Source organism: Hylaeus anthracinus, unplaced genomic scaffold (genome assembly GCF_026225885.1).
Source record: "Hylaeus anthracinus isolate JK02 unplaced genomic scaffold, UHH_iyHylAnth1.0_haploid 2, whole genome shotgun sequence".
NCBI lineage: Eukaryota > Metazoa > Arthropoda > Insecta > Hymenoptera > Colletidae > Hylaeus > Hylaeus anthracinus.
Window position 1 is genome coordinate 4,636,448 of NW_026534838.1, and position 11,558 is coordinate 4,648,005.

General features: G+C 43.3%; 1 protein-coding gene and 1 non-coding gene across 2 annotated transcripts in view; one reads left to right on the plus strand and one right to left on the minus strand.

Annotated features, from left to right (window-relative positions):
* Positions 1-7,011: 7,011 nt before the first annotated feature.
* Trnai-aau (transfer RNA isoleucine (anticodon AAU)) lies at positions 7,012-7,085 on the minus strand. The gene has a single exon. It is a non-coding gene; the product is annotated as a tRNA-Ile (tRNA).
* A 317-nt stretch (positions 7,086-7,402) lies between these two features.
* Positions 7,403-11,558, plus strand: part of LOC128893080 (calaxin-like) — a 33,194-nt gene continuing 29,038 nt past the window's right edge. The window contains exons 1-5 of the mRNA XM_054153850.1: positions 7,403-7,529; positions 7,587-7,747; positions 7,812-7,892; positions 8,031-8,141; positions 8,197-8,560. Coding sequence (XP_054009825.1) covers positions 7,403-7,529; positions 7,587-7,747; positions 7,812-7,892; positions 8,031-8,141; positions 8,197-8,385 — 669 coding nt within the window. The 3' untranslated portion in view covers positions 8,386-8,560. The remainder of the gene's footprint in view (positions 7,530-7,586; positions 7,748-7,811; positions 7,893-8,030; positions 8,142-8,196; positions 8,561-11,558) is intronic.

Here is an 11,558-nt window from a genome sequence, read left to right on the forward strand (position 1 = left end):
GCTAGAATTAAAACGAAATTAGAGTGGGATGAAAAACGGTATCTTCATTTACCGAATTGATTTACTTTTAATAAAAATGCTCACCTGTTGTTCCTCGAGTAACTCGAGTTTCTTCATTCTCGATATTTTTATCGTCGATTCGAACGGTGATGAGACCTGGAATTTTTATTTTCAGAAATATTCTTCTCTTCTTCTTCCCTATCTGTGTCAAAGGTGTTCGACAAACCGCTCCCATTAACGAGACATGGTTGAAACGACGTGTCGAGTACGCGGATAAACGACTGGCAATTTCCGGGTGTATTTATATCTCAAAAACGTCTCCAACCCTTCCCGGTGAATGACGTCGGATTGATCGCAACAAATGGGGTGGTCGATGTCTGGCATCTTCTGGCACATTCGTTCACACGTGCGTCCCGCAGCTATCATCCCCTATCAACGCGCGGTAAGACTGAAAAATCACGTCGGATTTATCACTACGTCCCTCCGCGCGACTCAACCAACCGTGTTTCTTAAGCGGTGGTGGGCGTTGAAATGCAAGGCTTGTCTCGTCGCGGTGGCATCGACTGTCGTCGTGCACCGGAAAGGGTCGACTCCGAATCGAAAGAATAGATTGCCTAAGTCAAGGAGAAAAATGAGGAAATTATTCCAGGATCTCTTAAAGCGCCCTAGGTGTGCTTCGTGCACTCCCCTTTAGGCTCTCACATTTATAGATTTCGTGAATAGTGGATCTTCACACTGTTCATCCAAGAATTCCTGAGTGGGAGAGGCGAGAAATAAAATTAAAAATTCAAAGGCTTTCATTTTATAATTCCACTTGCGATTTCTACAGAGCAAGTCATAACTCCACACCTTCCCATTTGAAAGCTTCGTGCACTCCCTTCTAGGCTCTCACATTTATAGATTTCGTGAATAGTGGAAGTTCAGCCTGTTCATTACAGAATTGCTGAGTGAGAGAGGCGAGAAATAAAAATTAAAAATTCAAAGGCTCTCGAAATTTGATCTTATAATTCCACTTGCGATTTCTAGCTCCATATTTTATTGTCTAAATCAAAATTTTATCCCTGCTTAAAATTCTAAAGGGAGGAATCAGATTTTCCAAACACAAAGATCGACAAGAATTGTGAGCAAGTGTTTCGTTAAGAAGTCGCAACTGATTATTCCCTTTTTAAGACACATGTACGATGGACAATGGATCCGCTTAGGAAATATTCTTTACACAGTTACGTAATCTACATCTCGTGCGGCGCACGGGGAGCAGATGTCCCCCGACAAACGACGGCATAAGAATTATTTAACATACAGGTCTGAAAGGGCCGCATTCCTAATTTTCAGTCTGGCCACCATCCAATCTGAGTCGTCGAGGATCCACAATGCCGCTCTATTTCCTTGACGCGTATACAATCGCGTCATAGTAATCCTGTTAGGAGACGCTTCGCTGGCCAGAATACACCCCGCTGGGAGCAGCAAAAGGGGGTGCCATCTCTCGGTTGGGGCCAACCAATCTCAGCCCACGTTCGAGCCAACTCGATATATCGCAAAATAGATTCTTTCTCGCATTCGAACGTAACTAGCCTCGAATTGGACGCGCTCTAACCGAATCGTGTTTAATTCTAAAAAAACTTTAAAATTTAACGTAAACCCTAGACAGCTTCCCTTACGGTCTATAAAATATGGCGTGTTGAAAGTGATGGATTCCACGTCGGCCGAGAACGTAGGATGCGCAGCAATTGTGAAAACAGGAACAGCTGTAACAACTAGATTTTTACAATTAAAGTTCGATGATCATCAATCATTTCCCGTTTTCCGGGCAAAGTGTGAGTCATTAAGAAGGGTGAATTTCCCCTGATGAATATAACACCCGCTACAGGTCTGCTTTTTTTTTAGAACGCCTAAGGAAACATTCTATGGCTCACTTCCTGGGGTAATTAATCAATCTCCTCCTGCATAGAGGAAATCGTTGTTTAATTTTCATTTTTTTTCGACAGGAATAACACTTGTCACCGAGGAAAGGTGATCAGTTCTTTCAATTCACCTCAGATGTTTATAGTTGTGATAAAACCTCATCCGTTCCATATTTCTAAATTTCTTCTAGACGCGTCATTCCTCATTTTATTACTGCGTAATTGTTTCAAATTGATAAAACTCCCCATTCAGGCTAAACAGACACCTTCATTTATCGATTCACTGAAATTTTGATAACAAAGGACTGCTTCGGAATTGTATAATTCGCCACTAGATCGCAGTTGACGAAGACTAAACATACTCTTCATTCAATTGGTAAAAAGCTTTTGGATATAACTCGCTCGAGGTGCGAATACAATGATTTCGGCGAAAGTCGTTTGTTTAAAATCGTATGTGTATATTGCGTATGCATCCCACTCACGTGTACGTAAGACCCACGTTTACCAAACTGACCAATAACACCGGTCACTTCAACTGTCACCGATAACAGTTGTTCGCATTGAAAATCCAGGTTAAACAAGATCAACGAAGACGTCGATCTCGTAAAGTCCCCCCAGGAACAAATTTCTGGACTCTCCCCTGGCGAAACTTTCTTAATCCCTAAAGTTGGCGAGCAAGCTTCGCGAACGCTTCTCTGAGAAACTTCGTTTCGGCTTATAAGAGGCCGAGACAAGAACACCTTAACGTCACATAAATTCATAGCCGTTCACACCCAAACGGAAAATCGCCGAGGCTCGGTGAGCGAACGACGTTTGGAATCACGCTCCTTCGGGACCCCACGAACAGGAACACGTGCAGTCGCACGGCAATAACTCTAAAATTTGATTGCGCCAGCCATCGGGGTAGTCCACCCCCCTAAGGCAACGATGGTAATAGGCGCTCAACCCTTGCATCAACACCCACGCAACCCACACGCGTCGGACCTGGTCCGCGGCACCACCACGTCGTAAATAAAGCGAAAATTGTTGACTGGTGCCTTTCGGCTCGGTTTAAACGTTAAACAAAGGCCCACGGTGATGTCGGCCGCCGTATCTTTGATCTCTGTTTGCCGAGGCATGCATCACAACGCCAGATTATCGGGAATAATTATTTGTTAGATAAATATGATCCCAGCCGGCGATAGGAGCTCGAATTTATGATGGACCACTTGCCACACGCTGTGGATTCTGAGATATACCAAGTTCTAATACAGGAACGCGGCTAAGTATCTCTGCTCCAGGCCAACTGGCAAATGGTTATTATCGGTAGGATAGATTTTTGTTTGCTACCAAAGTAGTCTCGAGTCATTCGTTCTTCGGAAATACTAGAATTAATTCAATAAGCCAATGATTTATTACCGTTTCAATCCACTGCTAATATTTTCAACGAATGTTTCTGCCACGGTGCCCCTTTCCTGCCTTGTCACGGTCCTGATTATGCGCGTGTTCGATTTCGAATATTAGCGTTCACCAGAGGGCTAAGGAGGCCCGCGAGCCTCGGTATTGTTTATGGGAGCGCGAGCGATGACGATTTGAAATTCTAATTAATCTGCGCCCTGTTAATGATCGTTCCGGTAGGGTTTGAACGGGCGCAGCTGAACACGAGGATCGAGGTTCCATGGAGAGATGCTTTATTTGTTTTTAACGCATCTTCGTCGGGCGAAATTTTATGCAAGTTGCTACGTGTAGCAATCCACAGTTAAAATTCACTCATCGAAGAAGGTTATCTTGCGCGGCCCGTCTTTAGAATCGCTGATGTATCGCAGAGGCAAAATTGCTGGACCCAATCAGGTCCGTTGTGCGTTGCTGCGTCGAGCGTTCACTTTGTGATTTGTGTGGCTTTTATTGGGTTTGTGGAAGGTACACGAAAGTTAGATATAGATCTGACGGTTTATTTTGTGGGAATTTTTTCGCCTTTTGATTAGTATACAGTCAGTCCCATAGATAATCGTACTCTCTATGTCGATTGAAGAAGTTTGGCTAAATTAAATAATAGTTTTGATATTACCAAATTAATTTTCCATTATATGTATGTGTATGAATAAGCTTATAGGTGTATATATATGTATATATGTATATATGTTATATATGTAGGAAATAATAAGGTATATTAGTATACCTCGTTCTCTAAATAATGAGGGTACGAATATTTATGGAACTGATTGTATTTTCGTTTCTTAAATGCCATTTCTATCAAACATTATCTGTCTTGCCATATTGTTGAATCTCACAATGATAACAATAATAAATGCTTCTATAGTTTGTTAAAGTTAAGAACTCTTCTCAAAAGTCGCTCGCCCTTCATCAAGAATCGCGAATATGAATCGCGAATATAAATTGCTTAAACTTGGTCGAACGTCGATACCGCAAAAGGACGTGCAAATAAAACAAAACGCATAGTACAACTCAAGCACGGTGTCTCGTGGCCGTCAACCTTTCTCAGCACCACGTCTCGTCTCCTCGATCAAACTTTCAAGCTCCTCTCCGTTTCTCGTATTCATAAAGGGAGAAACGGCCTCGTCAGGGCAAATTGATTTCGTTGGATCTGACGATACAGCCTTCCCCGAGAGCGATTCACGCTATCGGTAACCTTGCAAAAAGGTCCCCGGTAATATCCACACAGGCTCGCCTCAAATGTTCTCCCCATCTGCACTACTAAATCTCACTTTGGCCCATCACCTGTCCCGCGCATAACATTCACCTCGACAGATTCAATTACATCCGACATAACGAATCCGAAGTATCGCTGTACTAGCAGCTCCGTGCCAAAGTGGCAATCTGTTTCCATCCCCGTGGTCGCGCTTAACTCTCTGCAAACAACACGCCTCGGACTGTACGAAGAAAAAACGAAAAACAATACATCACTTTCCGGCGTTCTCTGCGGTTCAAAAAACAATCCACACGCAAATCGTCGAACTTTCACGCGTACGTCCCGGGCCCGGTGCACACCGTATCGTACATCAACGTCCCGCAGAAGGTGGGCGGACGTCGCGTCAGTCGCTGACGCCCCGCGAAATTGAATCTAAGGAGTCCAAAGGGCCCTGGCGTTCCTTCTTTCCTCCCTGCAGCCACGTTCGCTGCAGGGAGGTCGCAAATCATCACCTCGCTACGTTTACAACGTTAGATAGCCCAAGATTACGGTCGTTCGGTTTTCAAGCCTGAGAAGAGACGAGGAATTCCATTCTACCTTCTCGGCTCCCTCTCCACCCTTGACGGTTCCCCGTGACCGTTGTAACGCCTTTCGCCAAACCGTGTTGCCTTCGCAGACGTCTCCGAAACAATGCATTCGCCAGCCCGACTTCCTCGGGAACGCCGGTAATTCATTCGCTGCCGAGGACTAATGAGCTCGTGATTACAGGAACCAAAAGGGAGGTACCTCTCGCGTTGTTCTCCGTCCGTCTTCCCGATCCCCGATTCGAATGCATATTATCTCGCGAATACGCCCACCCACCTGTGTCGCGGAATCTGAGATTTCATTTGGCCGAGTGGGTATTGTTTCGCTCGGCCAGTTGGGGCCTTGATTGAGTGCTTAACTGCGACAGGGGTCGGGCTGGTGATCATTGAAACGCTTCGCCATTAATGTAGAAACTGTTCCCTCGGTGTGGGTAATCTTGAGCTTATATTCCCAAGGAGTAGAGAAGCTCGTGTGAGTACTAATCCATTGACACGTGGGTCGCCGTGTCAGGTAGAAATGGGTGACTGAAATATGGGTACTTTTCAGTAATCGAATTAAAGATATTAATTCCAAGCGTGAGACGATGACGAAAATAGTGGTTTGTCTGGAAAGTTTATGTCGAATTTTGGCGCAAAAATGAAAAAGTAATTCAATAAATGTACAGTTAGTATAATAAGCATTCGTACAGGAAGCATTTATTTTAAATTGGTTGCTGTACGAATTCTTACACTGATTGTACACCAAAATTCAAATGTGTCCCTGAATTTTCCTTAAAATGTCCCTTTTCTGGACGATCCAATAAATTTCAACAGGATTTGTGAATTTAATAAGTTCAAAATTTAAATACCACGATAAATATGAAATTATCTAGTCTTCTTGAGAGACGAAATTCGAGATGAAATTTGAACTTTGAGAAATGTTCACGAGTTTTAGTCCAGCAGTCAACGTGTTAATTCATTAATTATTTACCCTGGTCCTCGCACGAGGAATCTCTACCTTTTTATGCCCCGAAGGATTTGTGTCCCAAGCGAAATTCCTTTGGAACGCGTCCTTTTGGGTACCCTTCCGCGTGACCAAGGACCCGCACTTACAGTTTCTCGCGCTCCTTAATCCGTTGCTCCGTTTTTACATTCTCGACGAAATCCCCGCGACTCTGTGCCTGTTTATTACGCTCCCCCGTCCAAATGATGTCATTAGATATACTTAGGCGGGACTTTATTGGCGACTCCCGTGAAACGAATTCGTGAGCCGTTCGTCGGTTGTCGAACCGAATTTCATTTTTCGAAGCTGGCCGTCTTTTTATCGTCATCCTCGACGACGACCGTTTCGCGGAAGCTTTATTTCCATGCGAGACTCCTCGTAACCCGCGGGGCACACTTTTATGATAATCTTCCCCGCGATTGCTTCGCTTGCGTGAACTTTCCCAGAGGTGAAAGATCGGATTGACCCGTTTTCGCACGGAACGTCTTCCCAGGAGCCGTTATCGCGAAACGCTGGCGCGATCGTTGGTTTATCACTGTCAGATACGGTGACTGTGAATTTTAACGTCAAATAATAATAATAATGACGAGTGAAACGCGGGTTATTGATCATATGTTAGAGACCACTCCTTGGAGGATGTAATGCACGCTCGGAGCGTGCGAGGCTTCTTAGAATGCGATCCATTGTTTCGATTTTAAAGAAAATATTTTTTCATTCTGGAAAGTATAGGTACGAGTTGCTTAAAGTGGTGAAAGTCTAGTTGTTTCTGTTCCGATATATGGGAGTATTCGAAGCTTCGAAATCTACGTCTAGTATCAATGAATAGAAAGGTAAACTGTGGCTAAACTTTGATCGACTGTATCCTTTCATGGATCTATTGTCGAATGTTGAAACAAAAATTTAAAAAAATTAATGTGGCCCATGAGGGGATCGAACCCGCGACCTTCGCGTTATTAGCACGACGCTCTGACCAACTGAGCTAATGGGCCGATGATGACAGCTTCCTGTTTTAAATATTTCAGCCAGAATGTATATTATATGCACACTGTATTAATCTCAAATAACATTTATGAGCGATGTATACATAGACGAGTCTGCTACTGTAGAGTATGATTCTAGTGACTAATTTAGACAAACTTTTTTAATAAACATGGAGGGTTATTTACGAAACCGACTGCATTTACAAGAGTGCACGAAATTTGAACATCAAACGATCGATCGTTGAAAATGGAGGTCTAGCGTGACCATTCGAAAGAAAATTTTATTTTTTGATCAAAATTTACAAGTGTCAATATAATCAGACAAGATGCCTCCCGCACAGCCAGTTGATATGCTAAACAACACGCTCCAAGAAATCGTCTTCAGAACGAAGAACGCTGAAAAGTTCAAACGACTGGCACGCAACACTCATTTCAACGTCAGAGAAGTTGAAGGTTATATCTTTATACTGCGAACTTTTAGCGGATATTAAGTCGACTCGTTTTCTATAGCGCTGGCGATAATTCATCGGAAATGCGTACAAACTTTTGGACCTATAAGCAGATCCATACTTCGTGATATCTTCCAACCAGGCCTAGACTTAACGGAGAATATTCGCCATTTATTGATCGACAGAGTATTCACTGCGTTCGATAAACGTCACGCTTTGCAGGTAACGGAATGTTCGAAAGGAAGTTGCTTATTGGTAAATAATTAATACGGAGCAACGATCGTAGGTACACCTTGATGATTGGATCGAAGGACTTTCGGTATTAATTCGTGGGAGCATGGATGAGCAGATACACTTCGCTTATCAAGTGAATTATGATTTTCTCGCGAACTTTCAATTCTTTTAATGAAATTACAATTTTATTTCATTATTCTGACTGAAATTTTGCATGAACGTGACTTCGATATTATATGGAACCGATATGATTGAAATTTCGAATTCTCAGGTGTACGATAACATGAAGACCAACACATTAAAGAAGGAGCATATATTTCTAATAATGCACGGTTGTCTAATCAAACTGCAAAATAATGAAAACCCCGACGAAGCAGTTAAGGTATAACGTGTAGAATTACAATGGTATACTTCAATAAAAATCACGTGTGTTGCAGGATATGATAGATTTGCTGATTAAGAAACTCGACGTGGACCGCGACGGGAGCATTTCCGAAGAGGATTTCAAAATTGCTGTGAAAGACAGAAATTCACTCCTGCTGGAGTGCATGGGTCCCGTGTTCCCTTCCAGAGAAGCTCGCAACGTCTTTTTAACCACCTTCACGGATCGTCTGGGAAGATACTAACAGATACTAATCGAGAAATTATTTCGATCGAACCGCATTGTTTCGCCAGGAATTTTTGCCAAGGGCGATGGCACGTCGAATCCTGCCAAAGGCAGCCCTTATTGAAAAGCCAAGAGCGTGTTCTCGCCAGTAGGGGAGGAAAATGTGCCAAATCAGACAGAAGAGATCCGTCTAGGTAAGTGAACGCTCCACTAAGTTTTCCAAGTTGAACCTGAGGTGCATTCCTTACAACTCATCGAACTACGAAGATTGACTTGCTCCCTCTTACAAACAATCGCTAATGGACCGCAATAATACCATCTCCTAATCGCATCAGATCCAATCCGTGACGCAATCGTTGAAAGAGACGCGATCAGCTGCTCAATTGGGTTCCCTGTGTGCAAATTGCGTTTTCCCGACGACCACGTTGCCTCATATTTATTCGGGTTGCTGGGTCTCGAGTGCCCTCACAGAGGATTAGATAATTTACCAAATTGGACTTTTCAAACTCACGTTAAAGAATTCTCCATCGATTCGCGTTTCAACGATTTCATCAGTTCTCAAAACGATCTACGATAATTTAGAATCCTCTGCTATAGAATGACGTCAAAAGTATGTTATTATACTTCAGTAATTTTTGAATGTGTAGTACTTATTCTTGTATTCTAAGGTATAATCTCCAAAATATTGCATGAAATTTTAATCAATTTCAAGTCAAAACTATCAATATCGAACTTCTAAAGTACTTGAAGCTACTCGTATTCAAATCTACAATCTGCTAAATATTGGATCAAATTTCAATCATATTGAAGCCAAGACTATCTATATTAAATTTCTAAACTGCTGACGTTACTCGTATTCTAATCTACAATTTGGAAAATATTCCATTAAATTTCAATCAAATCGAAGCCGAGACTATCAATACTAAACTCTTAAACTACCGAAGCTATTCTAATCTACAATCTGCAAAATATTCCATTAAATTTCAATCAAATCGAAGCCGAGACTATCAATACTAAACTCTTAAACTACCGAAGCTATTCTAATCTACAATCTGCAAATTATTCCAGCAAATTTCAATCGAATCGAAGCCAAGACTACATCTTTCTACCAACGCAGGTATTTTTAACAATAACACAAAACGATGAAAGAGTTCCACGAGCCATACAATATTGCTACAATACTAATTATCCCGAACGCTCCATCCCAAAGCCGTTCTCGGGTTTGGTACACTCGGCACACAATGGCTGCCGAGCCATCCCCGTCTTCCCTCGATTAATAGAGACGGTTAACTGGATACGTGGGACGAGTGCGGATCTTGCCGCGAGTGCAGAGCAAACACGGGAACCGCGGAAAAGCCGCAATTCCGCTCGCGGGAGCCGAAACGCTTGTGACAGGGCTGGCTGCGTAGGTGGTGGACGTGTTACGAGAAAACATAATGAATGTTTGAGGATCGGTACGGTCGAACGAATGGCCCGATCCGCGTCTCAAGCAGCTATAACAACAAATTAAACGAGAAAATCTCGAGGCTTTCGTCGAAACGTCCACCCTGCCTTCAAGCCTCGACTCACAATGCGTGGGCGTACACATATATATATTCGTATAACACCATATAACACCAACACGCCGATCTCGCAGACCCGAGTCCTTCTTTTTTTTCACCTTCTTCTTCCCTCTCGTTCCAAAGGGAGAAGGTGGAACGATATTCTGTAAAGAGTATAATAACGTGCGTATGAAAGGGCAGATCCTTTGTGGGTAGCCGACCGTGTCTTGAAAGGATCCACCAGGATCTGCCGTGGCATGGAAGACGAGGGAAGGAGGATCGTCGAGATCGAGAGTTAGGGCACCAGCTGAGAAAACATGCCCGTGGCGTGTCGACAGCGAAATGTTCGTATTTGTGTCTGCGACCGTGGATGCGGTACATGTCGGGGGAAGAAAAGATAGTGGTAGTCCAGGATGTTCGTAAATTCGTTAGGTCGCGCATGGAAAGTTGCACCTTACCGCTGTTAGGGCACCGGGGAGGGGTAACTTGCTTCACGAAGTCTATCAGAATAGGTATAATTGAATCGTCGGGTCGCTAGTGATCAATTGAGATTCGATGTAACACGTTGGGCGTCTTAATTTTGTGTCTCGAGATTGTTGAAGGTTTAATAGTTTAACATTTGTCGTAGAATTTAATTTTAATTCACAGATCCTATCCAAATTTATTTTCATTGTCACCTCACCTTTGGAATTAATTTTTTTTATTTCCTTTACTCCTTGACCTACACGTAGGAAGACCGAACGAAGTACCACGAGTTAGATTCGTGCTTATTGTTTATGGCTCAAATTTCTTAACACGAGTCTCACTCGTCGTTGTAGGCCAAAGGGTTAATGAAAAGTCCTCTCACCCATTTCTCGACTATCGATTCCTCGTTTTCTAGTCTCGAATATTTAAGCATCGCCTTCTGTCATGCTTACCGTGTTAATTCATCCCTGAACTAGAAAATCCCTTCGAGTACCTGGCCAACGACCAGCTCTCGGCGGACCATGGTTCAAATTCAATTCCAGCCTCCTCTAAATAACACGTTTTGCTCGGGCCGCAGGCCACGGGGTCACGTGTCGCGCAAACCAAGGAGCAGGACATTTCGCTCCTCATTCTCCCTCGCCTTTCGTCTTTTCTATCGCTCCCCCTTGCACGCGACGTGCACATGTACGCGTGAATGCGATCTACGCATTGGATTTCACGTGAATCGCGACCCTCCATGAATTACCAGCTGGATTTATCGCCCGAGAAAAAGACTCGCACGGGTATTCACGTAATCCTTTGGCGTGGACCACGATGCCGGCCCCTTTGATGCGTAGGCGTGGGCCACGCAAATCGAATCGGTCGCCGTCTCATCACGTTCCGTCGGGAATCACAACCATTCCGCGTAATCGAGCCTGATTATAATTTATGCTTTTGTGGCTGATCTCGAATTTCCGTCGAAGCTCTCGTTCGGACGAGTCTCCACTTCATGGGCGCAATTTTCTTTGTGCAGGTTTAGTTTCTTAAAATTATCTATTGTTTTCAGTAGAAGGATATCGAGGTGCTTGGGTAGGATGCTGGAAGTCTCAAGCTCAAGGAAATAATTTTCTTGGACGGGAACATTCAATTTTGCCAAGAATTATTTGTACAGAATTGATACACATGTTTCTAGCTAGAATCTGTAGAA